At 30.6% G+C, this 21555-nt stretch overlaps 1 protein-coding gene across 1 annotated transcript; it reads right to left on the bottom strand.

Moving 5' to 3' along the window:
- Positions 1-373: 373 nt before the first annotated feature.
- LOC148613924 (uncharacterized) lies at positions 374-12123 on the bottom strand. Its single transcript, XM_088586136.1, has 12 exons — positions 11977-12123; positions 10585-10650; positions 10070-10168; positions 9703-9813; positions 9246-9344; positions 8835-8933; positions 5076-5174; positions 4238-4336; positions 3767-3877; positions 2702-2741; positions 1711-1811; positions 374-593 (listed from the first exon to the last, which is right to left on the bottom strand). Exons 1-12 carry the CDS (start codon positions 12044-12046, stop codon positions 565-567), a joined length of 1023 nt encoding a protein of 340 aa, XP_088442262.1. The 5' UTR covers positions 12047-12123; the 3' UTR covers positions 374-564.
- Positions 12124-21555: the final 9432 nt, after the last annotated feature.

Here is a 21555-nt window from a genome sequence, read left to right as displayed (position 1 = left end):
ATTACATTGTGTTTTTGACAGAACATGTGTTACATATAAAAAAGGAAGAAGCTTTTCATTTGTGATTCATGCATTTCTTAACCTAAGAATGTTTTGAATGAAAACCGTCCAAGGATTGTTATATTCGAAGGTGAAAGTGCAATAACATTACATGTTGTTAATTATGGATATTAACACTTTCAGTGTTGTTACATTATACTATATATGTATGTGTGTGTGTGTGTGTGTGTGTGTGTGTGTGTGTGTGTGTGTTAATTCATGGGGAATTTCAATGTTGATAACATTGATTTCCTGTGGTAATATGTTTGCTTGCATAAAAACTCCAGAATACAACCAATAGGATTCAACAAAAGTACATGTTTGATAATTTTAATATAACATATTTTTTTCAGGTGCAGAATTAACTGCTCCATGTCTTATTTGCAACGATCAAATACTATTATGATAATGGACGGATACATGTACACCGAAAGACAATAACAACACAGAAATACAATATATATCAAATTAACTATATCAAAATTATTGCTCTGAATGTCAATTCTGTTAAATTGAACCACTCAATCACGTGTATGAAGATGATGCGACGGCTCCTGAAAATAAAATAATGCAGTGTTAGTCTTATGATATCTGAATAACGTAATCAAACCCCAAACAGCAATTTTTTCTTTAAAGTTTTTAGGTTTGTGGTTTGTTTTCCTCATTGCGTGTAAACAAGTTTTGTTTTTGTTTGTTATACGATTTGCATTTTGTATTATTTTCTTATCAGTTTCAAGTCATCTTTGTATCCGAATTTTCCTCTCAAATATACTTTCGGCATTGCTTCATTTCATGTGAACAAGAATTTTTAACTTTAATTTTATACTAGGCTTTTCGGATAATAATCGTTTCTGAATCAAAAGACAAACTAACTTCACAATTTATAACCCTCTAGTTCTGGCAAATTCACCAACAATATTTATTAGAAAAACTAATTTGAACAAGTCATTAACTTTGCAAAATCAAGATGCCATTGATGACTTTGTCTCCTCAAATGTTTGCGACAAACCAATTTAAAATGTGTTTGGTAAATGTATACCTCAAATGATAACGTTGTTTATAAGTTCGGATTGCGTATACTCAGGAGTGTATAGAATGGATATAAGATATCCAACCAAAAGAATACTTCAATAAACGTAAAATACTAAAATCATATAAAAACCTGTTTGCAAAATTAAACTTATCCCCCTTTGAAAAAATGGTAGAGTATTTCGTTGGCACCGAAAGCTATATTACAATAAATATGTATTAATGTTGAAAAACTATTTTGTCGAGCATGATACATATACTCCTTGAACACTTTTAGGAAATTACATATTCACCTTAAATGTTGATAAATGACATGGAATCGTTTCTTCCCCCAGTTCCATGTAACAAGATTCCATATATCGTACTGATATATTTAATGTCCGTTTTTCAAACTTTTAAATTTATCATATTGTATATATGTTCTTTATGATATTTTGTTGATCTTTTAATTTTATTATTCTAACTTGAAGCATGATATAGTGTACTGCACATTGTATATCACGTATCGCACTTTGTGTATCGTACATTGCATATCGAGTATCGTACATTGAATATCGTGTATCTAATATTGGACATGGAGTATCATTAGTCGTCAGTAATTTTACACGGTCGGAGTAGTGTACCACAATTGAGGATGCTTACCTCGGCTACAAACTTTACAAACATAATAACAGCAGAGGATTGTAACTGCGACCGTTATGATGACAAACCCAACTGAACCAACAACTATACCAGTGATTTCCCTGAAATGAAAAGTCTTTAAGTAAAAGTGTTTTGTACAAATTAGGCAAAATGGGAAAAAAAGAAACACGCATGTCAAAAACCCACTGGTCTGACGATATGATTTCACTCAAAAAACTTTCTCTTTTAAAAAGACAATTAGTTGTTCTTTGCATTACTAGATTTGCTCAGAAATGTTACCAACAACATTTTAGAAAAACTGAGGTTTCTGGAGTAGTCTGCCCTGAAATGTTCATTTTCCGTGCATTTCAATGAAAGCGTAACTCATTTTGCAAGAAGTCTGCAAGCGATACACTCTTGATATTACAATTAAATTGTTTTAAAGTTATCCTCATGAATTTCAAATATCTAAAAAATGATTGTTTTTATGTTAAACTATTTTAAATGTTTTCGAGATGTTTCGGTCAAAACTATTTCTTAGTTATATTTCATTTACTTTCTACAATTTGATGTAAAATTCAGACTAATTACAAACAAATATGAATAAGACTATGAAGGAAATTTTTGAAAATAATTTATATCAGACATTTTTATATCAAAACACGCCTATACGTGTACCACATTTTTAACAGTAATCAAGTGATGCTTCTAAATTGTTTTGAGAATAATAAATGCAAAGTTAATAATCACGTATGTGTTCCAAATATTACACATTTCTTTAAAGGTCGTTTCTTATATCTATCGTCAACATTGCACTCTTTCGAATAAGGTGATCACAAAACCATACTTAATATTACTGTTATCATTATTAATAATAAAACTATTTTCTTTACGATACAGATACCTCAAAGTTTTGAATGATGTTTTATTTTGATAAATTATTTTCTTTTCCGTTATAAAATTTATTTTACGTGAAAAATATGCTAAAATGAATTAAATAATTAGATCTTACCCTTTGGTCAATCCAGAACTGGAACTTGATTCACACCTTTCTTTAAAAAATCAGAAGTATATGAAAATGTATATGTGTTAAAGTATAGACAACATATAAAAAAATAATATTTGAGCATTATGGATATGCATAAATGTTAAACCGTAAATATGGTCATACATTTAACGTGAATTATTTTTTCATATATATCACACTGACTTTTCCATTATAGTTTTATAGAAGATACATTATTTCTTGGAATTTGAGAAAAAAAGTTAATAAAACTTTACTGGGACTTTGATTGACAGTATTGAAGCGGGCGTTTGTCTAGCTATATAAATTGTGTTCCGGTCACCGTTTCACCATAGCGGCTTTATACATTTTCCATGTTTTTTTTTTCTGATTTTACTTGTTTGTCTTTTGTTTAGTATCCACCTATGATTTGTGGTTGTGAGCTTAGTGTTTTTGTTGCATCTTTATATTTATCTTTTAAACTGATTATGTTAATTTGTTTTGATTGTTTTATCTTTTCTAAAATGCAATTTCAAGGAAAAGAAAAACATACAAACAAACGCAGAAACAAACCAATACAAAGAAAAAAAGTAATTAAAATGGATGCATGAATATGCATATATGGATATAGATCATATTTGAGCTATCGAGTTGAATAAGTCCATTTCTATGGAAAAAATTCACCAAATCTTCGATTTTCAATTTTATTAGTCTTCATTGACGTTTTATTTTAATTGTATTATAGCATCAAAAGATTGCTTCCAATAGTTATCAATGGAACTAATATTCTAGCGGAAATCAAACGAATGTAATCCAGAGACAAAGACCAGAAATAAAAAATACATACAAAGTGACAAAAGCGAGTGAGCAACTGAAGTATATGTTATAATATGTGCTCCGCCGGTAAAAAGACATTATATGTCGCTTAATATCATACAGCTCCCCTATGCATGAAAATACAAATATTTGTACTCAATAATAAAAGACTGAATAAAACATTGTTATAAGTAAATCTATAAAGAAAACTACACTTAATTTAATTTTCCATAGCGCATGAGAAAAAAAAAGACATACCACAATTAGGTCCACTACATGTACTTTGACATGTACATGTGTAGCCCGCTACTTCATTGGAGCAAGTACCACCGTTTTGACAAGGAGCACTGTTACAAAAGTTTGTCCTCTCTGTTTGATAAACAAAAATAATTGTATGTATATTCTTTTCGAATATGTATTCATCCTCATTCCTTACATATGAAAGTCATATATAAAGTTAAAAAATTAAAAAGGAATGAAAACAATTCGCAATGTTCCCTTAATTCATATGCAGTTAATATTGCTTATATGTGCATTAAATGTTTTCATCTTAACTTAGATATGTCCGTATTATTATAAGCGAAGACAAGTGTTTTGAAGGTAAACCATTCACATACTGTAAGTGTATCAAAAACCACTCGATTTTTCAAGTGAAATCTTTTTTTTTTCTTTAAATTCTTTATAGTTTTCAAAACGAAAAATGCTTAACATTTGATCTTTGTCACATACCACAGGTGGTTCCCATATACATTGAGGGGCAAGTACATCTTGCCCCGCTGCATGTTCCACTGTTTTTGCAAGGATTTGATTGACAAAATTGATCAATTTCTGAAACCAGCGAAGAAATCAATGAACATACATGCATACAAAGTTTTTGATTATTATTTACCTACACACCCATTCTATACCTTTACAACCAAACAACATGTTTCCGTTTTCATGATCATGTTAAGAATGTACTACTAGCGTAAGGGACCTAATTCTCGATATCAGTGTTATGTTTGTATCATATTCAATTTTACCAAATCCTTTCATTGGAAACAGAACGAATGCATTCCAAATTACTTTGATGCTTATATCAGATTGATGTAAAATGCTGAATACAAACGATTGTAACATGATTTGTAAGAGTTTTGTCCATTACTTTAGGTCCACCTCCTTCAAACGCAATAATGCTTTTTTCATCATTCTGATTATAGATAATGTCTCACACGAATTCATTTAATTGTCAACCATTTTGAGGTTTCCAAACAAAATACCATATTCATGGCTGCAAAAATTTTAAATTTACAGGAACAGTCACTGTCCATTAAAAATGAATATTTAACAAACCGAAAGTCACATCGACCTTTACTTTCCTTTCTGATAAACATTAATCATGTGAATATATCAACTTATCTGAATAATGTTCCATGTCAAAAATAGACATTTCAAATACAAGCAGTGTCATATGAAAACAGTGTACATACAAAGATTGCATTTTTTACAAATATAAGCATTTTAAAACGAATATGCTTTTCAATGACTTTATACACAAAATGCGTAAAGTTGATGAATGCACACTTACCACAGTTCGATCCAGAAAAGCCTGAAGGGCAGGTGCAAGTTCCACCTGCACAAACACCACCATTCTGACATGTTACTGACAAACATAACAAATCAATTTCTGAAAAAAAAATTAAAAATTGTTTTAGTATTGTTTAAGAATAATTTGTGTTGTATCATGAATGTTATTTACTTAATTTGTGTCGGCTCAAAACACGTTATTTGACATGGCTCAATTTGTAAAAAGGTAATGGTCAACCGGCATTGAGCAAGCTCGCAAGTATACAAAAAGGGTATTGAGAAGTATATCTTTCGCTGGCCGGGTCATCCCTCCTCGTAGGATTAATCTAGGGTTGTAACTAAGTACACGATGTATGGTAATACGGTACAGCTCATTTAGATGCTATTATGTAGGATAGAGTATCAAATTAATGATGCATGTCACAACAAATCAATATTATACTATTGCTATTTGTTCTATGTTATTAACTGATAAACCTAAACTAATCAGACAAAAACCTAAGAAAAACCTTCCCCGCCCAATTTCAAATCCTTATATTTCAAAACCGAGTACACTGATCCGTATGTTATATATATATATATATATATATATATATATATATATATATATATATATATATAACGTCTCAGAATGTGACGACTCTATTTGCTACACTGCTCCATCGCATCAATTGATACAGGGAAGATAATGTAAACGTATAGAAAGGTCTGAAAAATTCTCAACGTGATCTAGGGCGCTGTTGCCTTATTATTATCCAAGGCTTGACCGAATTAGTTTGAAATATCTAGTATCACCATAAGTAAATCCAGATTGGTGTTGAGCAATAATCCGATTATTTCTCAGAAAATAATGTAAGTGTTTATTAACGTAACGTTCCATACATTTTGAAATAATACTCAGTAGCGAAATAGGCCGATAATGTTTAACGTCTCGCGCATTTCCGCTCTTAAAAACTGTCGTCAGGGTCGCTCTTTTCCAAATAGATGGAAAGAGAGATTTCAAGAGAGAGAGGTTGAAAAGTCTACATAAGGGACTCTTCAGATCGGAGTATGCGGCCTTCAGAAGCCTAGGGCTAATAAGGTCAGGGCCGGAAGCCTTTCCCGTGTTAAGATTTACAACACATCTTCGACCTCGGATTCACTGATTATACATTCGTTAATCTCATTTTCACCAATAATAGAATGAGGAAGATTGTGCAGTTCGTTTGTAAGACGAAAAACTCATTACGTTCAACCGCTTTGGCAGTATCATCGGTGATAAGATTGCCATTTATTTGCGATGAAGGTATACCAACCTCGCGTTGTTTCATAACTGAAGTTTTGTTACATATCTGCCACCAAGACTTCGTAGACGTGTTGTTATGTTTTGGCTTATCTACTAGCTGAGCGTGGTAGTTCTGTTTGAGCTTTCCGTACTAGTAAAGTAACAACGTTTCTTACACGTCTAAACTTAGCCCAGTCACCTGCACTATTCGTACTTCGCGCTTTGGAGTGCATACACCTCTTTTTCTCTTCGGATAAGTCTCCGTAGATCATTCGCCAACCATCTGGGGTCCGCCCTCCGAACTGTTACCAATTGATTTGGGATCGATTCGCCGGCCGAATCCAAGATGACGTCAGAAAATATAGATACAATTCGGTCAATATCATCTGACAAGAAAATTCAATGCCAATCGGTATTAGATAATAATTGACGATAATTAACCTACCGCCTCTGTCGTACAGCCATATGAATAAACTGTTGGTGGGTTTAGAAGAATTATTAGACAATTACATGACAATGATACCTTGCCTTGTCTAATAAAGGAGGTCCCATCTCAGAATAAGGCACAAAGTCAATATAGCTAGTGACAATTAAATCTATGACTGACGATGAATTCTCAGTAAAATTTGTTGGATCATTTATCAATTGCTCCAATCTATACGTAGCACAAATGCGACTTATTCTTGAGTAAGGTTCACCTTGTTTATCATTATAATCACCAGTTAATATAACCTTGTTACAAGAATTATCATTTACGACAGACTCTAAAGAACTTTCTATCCTACTACATGACTCATTATTACTTTGAGGTGGAATATAAAAAGTCCCATATAAAACCTTTTTATCACGTATCTTTAATTGTATCCATATTACCTCTAGGTTAGGTAATTCTAAGTCGGATGGCCTTGTGGCATTGACATTGTCCTTCGCATATACTATGATCTCACCCCCTCCCCTCCCTGTCTCTACGAAATAGTTTTTGATAATAATTTAATTATGTAGAGTCATCTGCATCAGATGGTTTCAACCATGTTTCAGCAAACGACAATATATCTATCTCACAATATTCGACTAATATTAGATCTATCTTAGGTAATAAACTCTGTACATTTAAATGTAAACACGAAACCGACTGTGACAACAAATCATAAATATATTTAAAAAAAATTGTGTTTCATTGATAAATTGAAGACCCACTCTCATGCGGTATTGTTTAATTCCGATACCCATAATTAAAAGATAACTGGATAGTGTATGTACACGCGATGAGAGCGGGGCTAACATAAGATCACAAGATACGATAAGTTACATACAAATATATAAGGTACAAGTTCAATACCATATATTAAAATGGATATAGGGTGCATTTCATGAGATCAAGGTCTTTGTTTGTTTGTATGTTTCTTTGTTTTTTTTATCTCTGATCTTTTCATGATGTTTGTAATTGCTTATTTAACTATGATAACAACTTTCAGTTAGTTTGAAATTGAAATTAACCACGAAATATTTAATTGAAACCTTTTAATTTGTTTTTTTTTTCAGTTTTAAACATAGAATTTGAAAAATGCACAAAAACAAACAAACAAAAACTTCCTAAATACATTAAACAGAATTAAAAACTTACACAAAAAAAACAAAACAAAAAGGCAATACAAATATAAAAGGAACAAAAACAAAATGAAAAAAAAGTACAAAAATGAAAAAAACAGCCGTGCTTAAACCTAATCTTTTCCATTTCTTCTAATTTTGCAACCTTAAGTGGTCTGCATCGTTTTCTAAATCATAGCAATAATGAGGCTGAGCGTGATAGTATGATGATACAAATCAACAAAAAATAAATATATTTCTTTTTTTTTTTGGTTATCCTGGCGTATAAAAAACATTTCCTGTAAGCTGTGAATTTGGTTTCGAATGATCAAACAGTGTGTCGAATAAACAAGTTAGTTGTTATTTTACTAAGACGTGTTATTTACATGACATTTACTTGCGATACACAGAACAGTAAACTGTGAAGGCCAAATCTGCATTCGACTAAGATAGGTTTTTGGTAAACCATGATTCATAATACATTCAAATGTATAAAAGGGGGTAAAAAGGGTGTCTTTTTTTTGGACTTTTTATGGTTTGCTTAAGATTTCGTTTTCTTGATTTGTTTACACAATTTTCCACTGTATATAATGTAATAAAAAGAAACTCTACATGTGTGATTCAGACAAACTGATCATGGTAACTCTGTTAACAATATTGTTCGTTTGACGTTTTGCAAATATTAATTTTGATAATTTGTTCAGTCTTTTCTTTATATATATGGCAATTGTTTTGAATTTACTAGGATTCTCATCTTGAAAGAAAAAATTACAAAGTGTTAATGCACTTGTTCTAAATTAAATAACCTTAACAAAAAGTCGCATACCGAGTGTTGAAACATGATATTTAATAAAAATACATATATTAAACACGTGCAGCAATAGTCTCTAAAGTTTGCATAATACTTACCACAGGTTTCTCCAGAGTATGACGGAGTACATGAACACGCACCAGCATTACATGTACCAGAGTTTAGACATGGATTTGGAGTACAACGTCGGTCAATTTCTATGAATAGAAAAAAGTATTCGCCAATCCTTAGAATAAGATATGATATGTACCGAGAGAAGCAAAATGAAGAGATCTACTTTACTGTTTTAGAATCATCACTAAACACTTTTGGAAAGTTAAAAAAAGGCTTGAAATGTCATGTCAGTCTAAAAGTTTAAAAACAAACGGAGAGACAAAATAAAAATAAATAAAACAAAACAAATCCAAAAAAAAAAGAGAAAACAATGGATTTCAAATATCATAGTTTTCTTACCCGATGCCTTGTTGTTCATATTGTTTTGTTAACTTGGTAATTCTCTACCAACTTACCACAAGTTGACCCACTATAGTTTGGACTACAAACACAAGCACCCTGGGAACATGAACCACCATTCTGGCATGGATTATGTACACATAACATATCTATGTCTGTAAAATACCATTAATATTTCTCTGAATGGAATAGACCATGATCTTATTCATTCATTTAACGGTTTAATTTGGAGCAGCGATACTTATTTATAATCTAAGCATAAATGCAAGCTCCAATATTTCAATTACCTTACATATGAATGGCCGGGTTCGGCAAGTGATACTAACTTTGAAATGACTCATTGGTTTGTTAGTTCATTTGTTATTTCTACCGATTTAAACTTAGTTAAAATCATCCAAATTGAGTTTCCGTGTATATCTCAATATCTTAATATATATTGAGTATATCTCAATTCTATAATATTGATCTCACTACAGATAACTAATCATAGACTAAGTGAGAAACGGAACCTACCACAAAATTGACCGGACCAATTTTGTTTACACCTGCAAAAATGACCGGTTGGGGTGTTACTGCACATTCCACCATTTTGACAAGGTAAAGAAGCACAATAATCAGTATCACCTTCAACAGAAGTAAATTATTTGAATTTTGTAAATCGAGACTTTATAACAACTTTTACTTTATATTGTTTCCAAGAAAATGAGGCAGATGTTCAAAGTGAACATTTATCTACATATCCAGATTTATAGCAGTTAAGTAGGCATAAACAAATCTTGAAAGCGTGATACAGTGGTTCATAAAAGCCACAAATACCGAGAGTTTGCATATAAATATGTTTGATTTAAACTATGCATGACATTTTTTTTCGAGAACTTACTACAAGTTAACCCTGTAAATCCCGAGCTGCACATACACATTCCACTTAAGCATGTTCCCCCATTTGTACAGGGGTTTCCTGCACAAAAGCTGTCCGTTTCTAAAAGAAGATATACATGATATAAAAATAGTGTAATTGAAGACACCTCCCTCCTTATCATTTGTTCACAAATCGTTTATAATAAAGACACAAAGAATCTATCTGATATCTCCTAATTTAGATAAGATTGAAAACCATTTTTTTAAATAAGGTTGTACAAATTAATGATTAAAATATATACATAGATATGATTGAATAAAAACCCTATAAACAAATTTTGCCTGAATATAGATAAACAAAACAAATACAATATGTGTTTTTCAACTTTATGTTTACACTTTATTGTTAGTGATTGGACATGAGAATTTTGGTTTGACAAGAGGCACGTGCGGTTTTATATAAAAAATTATCATGAGCAGTCATTTTTCACAAATGGACGATTTAAATGTGCGATGTTAATTGCCAAACTAACATACCACAACTAGGGCCGGTCCATGATCCGGCACAGGTGCAAGTCGGGGAACCTCCGTTCAAACAAGTATCTATAAAAAAATGAAAATTACTTTATGTACTCATTCTTCATAAGTGTACAGCGCTACGACAATGTGTGCGTCCTTTAAGTTTAACGCGTGCATATCTTTTCTCAAAATGTTCCTTCATTTCTCCTCATTTTTAGTTATGAACAAGGTATGACGTGTATACTCGAATTTGGCGATACACCTTTTACAACAATACGATTAATTTGTATGTACAGACATTGAATTCCCATATGCTAATACATATTGCACACAGAACTGCACACTGCAGCTCAGCCAATGATCGGATCTTTAACGTTGACGCACGACGCAGTGAGCATTAATTCACTAATTTCATATATTGGAAATTTGTTTTATATGAAGGTGACAATTGCTCAAAGACATAAGTGCAATATATATATTATATTTTATTCTCATATTTCATTTATTGACGTTAGCATTAAGTCCTTTCTACTTGTGTTAGTGTTTATTTGTATAAATAGATAATATAAGCTTCTACGTTTTCACTATATACATGTATCGGCCCAATACAGACTTACCAATTCATCATAGAAATATAATGTAACTACGAATTAAAACAAAAAACAATTTCTTTTTGCTAAACAAGTTATGTTTTGTTTAAAAAAAACACCATGAGAATTGAATGGTATTTTTTTAACTTGTTAACTTTTATCAATAATATCAAAAAAGCAAAGATATAGGAAGAAAGACACAAAATTAGTCACTAAAAATGATATTATCTTTTAAAGTTATTTTGGAGCTAATTTGTATTACGTGAACATGCTCACCACGGTACATGTGCCTAATTTAACATTTTGTGACAAGTGAATTACACATTTTTTTTCGCGTACAATACAATTTTAATAAGAGTCAAAGATCGAAAATTGCTTTCGTGTTACTCTACTTTTGGTATTTTGGGCTACAATGTGATGATAAGTTCTTTTTAGATTTATCAAAATTTAATTATGACAACGGTTCCGTAATGCGAGTTTTAATTATTTAAAGTTATGTTTTTGTCATTGATTTAAACAACACAGTTATTTGTGAAGGTACAATAAAGATATATTGCATATGAGCATGATGGCTCGAAGTTTTTGTTGCAATCGTGTTTGAATTACCGCAACCAAAAAAAAGTCTACTTACGAGTTATTAAAAGGATACTTTCCATTACATTATATCACATCATCAGAATGAATTCCCGTGTGTTTTTGTTTTTCTTTTTGTTTGTTTGTTTGTTTGTTTGTTTTTTGCCTTCGAAACAAACGAAACAAATGAAAGTAACGTATATCCATAAAGAATAAAAGCAAAATGTTCATTATATCAAATACTTACTGCAAGAAGCAATCGTAAAAGTGTATAGGGATATTATCAGCACAAAATATCTAGAAGGCTGAATTTCCATAATGAAAATGAGATAGTTGCTTTGGAATTTTCGAATATATTGTCAATTATGATGCGCTGTGAATTTGTTTTATACGACTCGATGCTGGATTTTAAATGGTTACCGCACTCATTTTGTTTTTTCAATGTATTCAATATATTTAATTTATTCAATGTAAACGACCTTATTTCACATACTATGAAGCTGAGCGTAACGGTTAGTCGAATGACTCTTTTTTTAAGTATATAATTTCGATGCGTTTACAAATTACATATTATATTCAACAACAAGTTTAAACAGAGTAGATAAAAGATAAGAGATTCACTGATGAAACCAGCATTTGATATTTTGTCTTTATTTGCTGTGAAAAGTTTGAAATATATCATTCAATATTTTGGTATAAGCTTTTCTATACTACAACTGGAATTATTACCTTTTGAGACAATTCTTGCTTTCTATGTATATTTTCTTGTATCACACAAGGTTGGTTCAAAAAGATTCATTACGGTTCATATTTCAATCATAATTTTCACTGCTACCTAGTGTATCATGACAGTGCTTTAAAAATTTCTTTTAAAATTTACATGTCCATAAAAAAAAAATACCGTGCATGTGTTTGATATTGTTTTTTTTTAAACGCACACTTCAATATGATGATGACCGCGTTTGTTTTATCAATGCAATGACTGCATTTTGAAAACTCTTTTTACTATGGGTTTGAGTCTGTACTTGATAAAATAAGATGTTCTTAAAGTATGTCCTATATTCGACGTACACCACTATACACACGCAGTTTCTGCTAAAATAATATTGTTATTATTATAATATCAAGTAAATTTTAAGCCCTATCTTAATTTTTATCGTATGATTTATTGTTTTGTTATATCAAATTCAAATTTAATCTGATGTTCAGAAAAAAAATGATAATGGCGTAAATATTGATGACATTTCTTTTTTTTTAATTAAAGTCATTAAAAGAATAAAACAAGCATTACCAACATTGTACTCTGATTATACGTGTATATGTGTGTATGTGTATTTGTGAGTGCAAAGGAGGTATCTATTTCTTTCAAAAATGAGTTAATTTTATTTGTTAATTTGTAAATGTGTACCAGAAAATTATATATTTTGCACTATATAATGTACTATGAATTAGGCTCATCATCGCAATATTAATCATTTACTTTTATTCAACACACTGATTCACGAGGAGTTGCTTTCGTAAAATCGATCAATTACTGCCACGTGCATGACTTATTGTTTTCATTTATTTATTTTCCATGTTTTGTGTTCCATATAACTTCTACAAAAATATTTTAAACAACCCTTTTCTTTTCATAATTTTATCTGAAATCCATGAATGGTGTATACTATATATTACTCACATTATAGTTGTATGGTATACGTTTTTTACATGCTTCATAAAAGTATCGAAAGTTTCTTTTTTTAAAGATGACACATTCCAAATTTCTATACACCTACAAAACGCCTTTGTTCGCCTTGTTCTAATTGGCATAATATTTTCCTGCACATAAAAGAGAAACTTTAAATCATGTTTAGGTCTTCGGGTGTGAGAGCTTTGCCACACATTCGCTTCAATGATTACGTATAAAAGGTTATTTGAATAAATAAATTCATCGCTGCATAACAATCCATGTTATTAAAACATGCAGAAAGTAAAACAAGATATGATTGCTAATTAAAGTTCTAATATTATATCTTGGGAATGATAACATCGAAAGTTATTTCTATATGATAGCAATTTATGGTACCGATCCAATTTCAAAATGTCCAAAATCCTATAACAAATACTCAGTGAAAAATGCTTATTGCCAATGCAATTTTCTTTATAAGTGGGATTATTTGATATGCATGTGTATTTACCATATTGTATATAGTTTGCTTTGATTATTATTATCTTTATTCAATTTAGGATATTAATTTTGTCCATTTATTATCCCGAAACTTATTTCCATATATCATTCCTCATCTTGTTCCCATCCCTTCCATATACATGTACTGTATATTAAGTCAACTGTTTACTTATTATGTTACATGTTACATGTCACTGAATCGCTTTCTATTGGGTCGTCAGCAAGTTTTCCTTATTACATGTATATAAATAAACGTCTCAGAATGTGACGACACTATTCGCTACACTGCTCCATCAGATCAAATTGATACAGGGAAGATATGTAAACGTATAGAAAGGTCTGAAAAATACCCAACGATGTTAGAACTGTCAAATTTGCAATGCAAATATTTGGTCGTTCCCTCCGCGGGACTCGAATTCGTACCACTGTGACATCTATGGCAACACCGCCTGCACAAAGTCCAGCGCCCTAGACCACTCGGCCAGCTAGGCTATGTACAAATATAGCTTCCGCTGGCCCGGTCATTCCTCCTCGCAAGATTAATATAGGGCTGTAACTTAGTACACGATGAATGGTAGTACGGACAGTTAATTTAAATGATATTATGTAGGATAGATGATCAAATAGATGATGCATGTCACACCAAATCAATATTATATAAACGTCTCGGAATGTGACGACTCTATTTGCTACACTGCTCCGAAATTGTTATATGGGAGTACATTTGAAAACAATTTATAAAACAAAAATTATGTATTTGATTTGTAATGCATGTCATTGTTGGTTTTGGCTCATCCTACAATATAAAATTACAGCCCTCTGAGAAGGTGAATATCCAAAATTGTCAACACAAACAGGATTATTTCTCTGAGGGCTTTATAGATAATTTAATAAAGACATAAAAATCTCTGTGTATTTTTCTTCATGTGCCACACTTTATACCCACTTTGCCTGATTCTAAGACGGAGAATTTAAATATTTATTACTACAACAACACAATTTTGACCGCAGTTTTTACAATAAAAATCGTTGGTCCGATGAAAGAAACGTTCGATTAATTGTTACATATATCACTTGGTAACCGTGGTTTCTTGTGGTCGACTGCCTAGATTGTTTGATGTTGTAAATATTTTTTATTTTAAAGTTTGTTTAGAAATTCCTAACACACTTAAGCATTATTTTCCGCAAGAACCTATAAAAGGATTCTTTCAACCCGATTGGCATAAACAAGGTTATGACTCACGTATTCAACTTGAAACATTTTAAAAGACCACAAAAAGATAATACTACACGTAACAAGTCATGATTAATCAACTTTTTCGATAGTGCTTATACTTGTAACTTTTGCTTGTATGATCAAAATACCAAATATGCTTCGTATATTTCTTCTCGCATACAATTTTACGTTATGATTTCATTTTATGGTTGGATTAAAATTGGAACATAGTTACCGATTCAACCATGATCTGGGTAAAATGACCTTCGCAAGTAATAAAAACACATTGAACTATAAATACGAATGTCAATGATGTTCAATGCGTGTATATTATCAGGTCAATATTTCGAAAATCCGCTTTATCTGTACTGTTATGATAATAGCAGTTTCGGCAGAACATTATAAGCTTATTTTACTTTTTTTTTTCTAATAAGACATTTATTGTGCAAGTCACATGCATGACTGTAAAGGATCTTTTTTTAAACTTGTTTTTTTATTAAAAATGCTTGAATACATGTATTTACTTTTGAAGAACAATTCTATTTCTGTATATGACCTTGATAATAATTAACTTCGAGTTGCATAATACAGAATATTTTAAATCGAAAAATGTGATGGAAATATTGATATTTATTTTATATATTATGGACACTTGATAATATACAATACTACATAAGTGGACAGATTCCGCATGTAAAGTCTTGATATATGATGCTCTTAGTCTGGGTGTTTAATTATTTGCTATATATCCCTTACAATATATAATTTCAATATCTATTCAATGCATATTTCATATTGTTGTATACTGCATACTGTACAACAATGTACCATTTGCCCACTGCTTATTTATATGACTGTCCGGTCTTCTCTTTAAAACTAACAAGGTTTTGAAGAGTTGCGAATTGTTTCAAGATCTTTGATGTTAGAATAATATATGAGGAAAATAATTCTAGGTCAGTGTGTTCGTTTATGAGATAAAATATTTGGGATTTACCTTTATTTTCCATAGGTTTTTTATTAGTGGAACACCGACGAAATAATATTATACACTCTACTGACATTTGACATAACATATATAGAATGTTTCTTTAAATAGCCTTTTTCAGTGTTTTTTTCAGAATCGGGAACAATGGGAAAAATCAGAAACACGCATGTCAAAACTATCGATCTGACAATATATTTTTTTTTCTATATTTGAAAAAAGACCAACATTTTATCACTTTATCAATGGATTTGCTCAGAATTTTTCAGTAGAATGTTAGAATGACAGAAGAAAAAAGTGAGTTGTTTAATGACGACATAATTTGAAAAATAAATAGTATCATATCAGATAAGCGTTCGGAATCTCGTTCCATTACGACAATAACATAAAAAATCGGTTCTTAGAATTAAGAAATCGTAAAATAGCAGCATTTCTAAAACCCAGTCAGGAGGTGATTCATGCATGTCAAAAAAACCCACCGAACTCGCTTTTATTTCTTATTAAGAACCATGTACAGACTTCATGGTCAGTCATTTTTTTCCAGCTAGTTGTTGCGCTTTTGAGATTACGTTTATATAAATTGTATATTAAACCAATACTTTGGCAGAGTCGTTGTTATTGATGTGTTTTCAGTTTGTTGATTTCAGCGTGGGAAGAATGAATGATCTTCTCAAAAGTGCGGATTTGCATACAAAAAACTGTCGTAACATGAAAATGTAGCAACTGAAGACCAAAATAACAAAAACAATTAATGTGCATTTGGTGTTGAACGTGCAATTTGAAGGTATTTAATATTATAATGTTACTTTTAAAAGATGAATGAAGAATTTTCGCAGTGCTTCAGTTCAATCAAGTAAAATTCTACACTTTTTGGAATATTCAATATAGTTTTCTGTGACACTTTTACTTGAGCATCATATCCAATACGGTGATTTCCAAATAATTGAAAAGGTAAAACCATCCTGATCATACCTTAAAAGAAAAACTTATATATTTGTTAACCGACCAGGATGATTTGAGACAGTATTAAAGACTATTAACGTAAAAATATAAAATACGGTTAACATTATGAAACTTGCAATTAAAACGCTATTTCGGTAAAACTATATTCACATTTAAATTAAAGGAAAATACGGTCTGGAATGAACTGGATTTATTTAAAAGAAACTAAAAAAGAAATAATAATATGTCATACTGAAAGAGTTAAACTTTGATGTCGATTTTAATATTCATACAGATTACTGCTTTTCTGATTGATATGTGTAGGAAGTGACCGAATTAAGATCATTCCAAACATTTAAGTTAACTTATATTGTATGACTTCCCACACTACAAATAAATGGAAATCCTCGTAATGAAAATTAAAAAAAAAAACTTCTTAAATAAGTATTTTGACGTGTTCGTGTTTATTTTCTTAAAAATCTGTACTTGTAATTAACTATGTAATTTTTGTGGTGTATAATAGGTAAAACATATCTTTATTTCACGAGTTTTCATTTTCAGCATATACTCTTATGTTTCATTATGATAGTGTAATTTGACTATTTGAAACATCAGAATCAAGGTAAACAGAAACAAGATGTTCAATATCATGCTGGACCATTAACTCATACTTTCATTGAAATAATGGTCTTTTTAAATAGGGAAAGCATCCTTGAGTAAAATTATATTGTCAGATCGGTGGGTTTTGGACATGAATGTTTCTGATTTTTCCCATTTTGCCTGATTCTTACAAATACTTACATCTAAGTAGTCAAATTGGTAATGATAAAAGAGAGGAATCCATATTTATTTCGCTGTGGTTTTCCCTTTGTTGATTCCGATATCGGCACAGTTTCTTTGCCGTTTTAATGTCTGTACAAAATATAAAAAAAAATGCAGTAAAATTTTAAAAGGGGGAGAGTAACCGTTTAGCGTGACAAATGTATGAATTAATATTACTTAAACATCATAATGGTTACTTGTATAAGAAAATGTGTGTGAGTTGCAAATGCGGCAAAGCCTTTTTTTTGTATTTTTTTAATTGAATGATTTAAATTGATATTTTTTATATAACTAACGTAATATTACATTTACGGTATAAAGCTTATTACCAGTCTACCTGGACTTTAATCTTCAACATTTGAATTTACTATTTGTTTTCGCACAACTTAAGGAAGTAGACCTAAGGTACGGGATATAACTCTTGAAATCAGTGATATATTTGTATCATATTCAATTTCTCCAAAGCCTCTTAAGCTTTCATTTGAAGCAGAATAAAATCAATTTAAGTTAATTTGATGTTGACATAATATTGATGAGAAATGCTCAGTGCAAACATTCCAATGATTTTTAAGTTATGTCCCTTACACTAGGTCTACCTCTTTAAAGGAAATATATGATATAAAAACATGAACTTATTTTTTTTGTGAATATTCCGTAAAATAAGATTAACAAAAGACCATTCAAACTTTAAAAAAAATGTTTATTGCAACTAAAAGAGGTTGAAGTAATCAAGAACGACCGACCTAATTATAGCAAAGAACGAAAAGGTAATGAGTTTATAATTCTTCAAATCGGATCAGCTTTATAATGTTTACATTGTCAAACTTGCATGATTTTGTTACGGAGATGATTTTTAGTTGTTTTTAGTCGAACCCAAATCGTCGTATGCGGAACAATTTCATGTCTGAACTATGTGGGTTTTTTTTTTTTTGTTTTTTTATGTTTTTGTTTTTTTGTTTTTGTTTTTTGTTTTTTGTTTTTTGTTTTTTTTTTGTTTTTGTTTTGTTTTTGTTTTTGTTTTTTTTTTTGTTGTTGTTGTTCATGGGAAATTACATTCTTGTCAAGACATAATTGCAAAATTCAATGATCAGTATTTGCCAACAATCATCAATTATCAATATGAATAACGTATTGTATTTTTTAAAGAAATTCTCCTATGGAAATATTGTTTTAGATAATGTTAAGCACCGTATTGATTTATGATTGTTTTCTGTAAACATAGAAGCAATACAACAATGCTTCGATGATATAACGATTGAAAAAAATATGATTAAATAATAAACAGGATTGAACTAGTGTCGTATATAGGTACAGTCCCTGAACCGATCCGCGCAACGATTTGACGGATCGATGTCCGGTGACCGATCTGATCGCAATTTTGTTATGTAAAATGACGTAAGATCTGTTTGAAATAAAAGAAATGTAAAATAAAAGTATGAATTGATGTTTAAATCTATGACATTATGTAGATATGTGTAAAATTGACAAAGAAAACAGTACAAACCGTAAAATACAGTGACCGCTCTATGGTAACGTAATGCGATCAACCGGTTTAACGGATCGGTTTGACGGATCGATGACTAACCGGAAACTGATCGGTGACCGATGATCGATCGCAATTTTTGTTGCATGGATCGGTTCAGGTACAAGTTCAGTGTTGAAGTCATTGATGCACAACAATTCATTTTAAAGCATAAAAAAGGTTACAGCAAAATCGTCAACTGATACAATCTAGGCAGTAGTACGAGCTGGGTTAAACCCACTTAATTGTCACGGTTCATTATTTCTGTTCAGAAATATCTTAACACAAATGGGCAGCATTTCTTTCATCTTTTGTCTATACAGAGTGTGACATTAAATGAGTAAACTAGTGGGTGTATCTAGAAAAGCACATCCTTCTAAAAAAAAAAAGCAGAAAGTCTTTTTAGTACTTTTAAAATGCAAAAAGAGAGTAAACCACCCTATTTTGGATATTCATAATAATACTTTGCCGAATACGTATGTCTTAGATTTCTTAACAGCGAAATTTTCCCAAGTAAAAACCCAATGTTTTGGAATGTGATTCCACCTTTTTTTCAAATAGCAAGTGAACATTTTAAGTGCATAATTTGGTTATTAAAATTCTGTGATACTTTGGAAATAAATGTGATTTTCTATTTCTATATTGAAGGTCACTATTACATTTGACTTAATTAATTTTTAAGTAGCAATTTTCCTAAAATCAGACAAAAGATGATATGTACATGTCAAAAACCCACTGAATTCAATTTTATGTCTTTTTCAGAAAGAGTTACTGATCACATACCCATTCTCAGTTCTTCATTAGGTTGTTGCGCTTTTTAGATGAAAATTATATAGATAGCGCATAAAATTAGCACTTTGCAAAATAATTTTAATGGCAGATAAATGTATGATTTTCTAAAGATCTGAATGCAGAAATAATTATTAGTAGGTGAAAGTTTTTTTTGTTTTTTGTTTTGTATTTGTTTCTACACCATGAATCACTATCATTAACAGTGTCTGAAGTGCATGTGGACTGGCGGCACTTAATAATAACTTTTGTTAACTCTTGACATTACATTTAAGACGACAGTAATTGTTTTTATTTTTATAATTGTTATATTTATTTATTTATTTATTTATTTATTATTTTTTTTTTTTTTTGTTTTGTTTAGTAGTCGGTTTCTTTATTTCATTTTTGTTTTTGGTTTTGTTTTCACGTCTTTTTATGACAATTTAAATGAATATCTTTCTAACTCGTATTCAATTGCTATCATTTTGCCCGGATCGTTCTGTCATGAATAGTACGAAAAACATGATATTCAAGGTAAAGGAAATATCAGTACATAAAATAATCTGACAAAAATCACGATGACGATAGGAATGCTCACGGAAACCAATGATTTTCACAATATAGCATTATCATTTAGAAAGTCATTTCATACAGATTAGCTACTGTTCGTCTAAAATATCTTATAATGTACATACATATCCATATTACTTTTTAAGGCATTTTAATACAATATAAAATATGTATATGCATTTTCAAATATAAATAATTTAATTGATTCTTTTGAAATATATTAACTTCACGGTATGGTTTTATTGACTGTCTGGGTTGAAACTAGAACGTATTTACCAATTCGACCATACTCCTGAGTTCAAAACCTTGACATGAATGGAAATCGTTGAACTATTTATCAATACGTTATCAATATTCGTATCGTGTATTTTACAACTATTGGTACGAAAAGATAAGTTATTTGATCATGTGGGGGTATTTTGCTTCTTATACTTATCTATCAAGTTAGTGTTATTTCGAAATATGTAAACAATAGATAAATGTTCATATTAGCTAGTTGGGGATGCTAAATTGAGTACTTAAAAACTGTTGTACAAAAATAGTTTAATAAAATGCATCAAACACACGCATGCCCATCACGGCTTCTGCAAACTTGAAATATGCCTATAAGTAACATGTCCGGAGTTTATATTACAAAAGTCAAAAAAACTCAACAAAAAATCAACAACAACAAAAATACAAAAAAAAATGTTGTTACAATGTTTTTGAATATCTGCAGTATATATTATAAAGTTGATTTTCAAAGTTTCGTAGATGTACCATGTTCGTTATGCTAAAGTTCGTTTACGCGAGAAAAATTCCCACGCCATTACGAATATCCAATGCTCCACC

Source organism: Perna viridis, chromosome 6 (genome assembly GCF_037379345.1).
Source record: "Perna viridis isolate PV_CMFRI_1.1 ecotype Kerala chromosome 6, ASM3737934v1, whole genome shotgun sequence".
NCBI classification, from domain to species: domain Eukaryota; kingdom Metazoa; phylum Mollusca; class Bivalvia; order Mytilida; family Mytilidae; genus Perna; species Perna viridis.
Note: the sequence above shows the minus strand (reverse complement) of the source record. Positions and strands in the feature narration are given on the sequence as shown.

What these genes read in the sequence shown, in the direction of transcription:
- LOC148613924 (XM_088586136.1), bottom strand. Translation starts at nt 12,046, where the DNA reads ATGGAAATTCAGCCTTCTAGATATTTTGTGCTGATAATATCCCTATAC. An exon ending in TTTTACGATTGCTTCTTGCA is followed by an intron (nt 10,651 to 11,976) that starts GTAAGTATTTGA and finishes ATTTTTTTATAG; the next exon opens with ATACTTGTTTGAACGGAGGT. An exon ending in TTGTAAAGTTTGTAGCCGAG is followed by an intron (nt 594 to 1,710) that starts GTAAGCATCCTC and finishes TTTTATTTTCAG; the next exon opens with GAGCCGTCGCATCATCTTCA.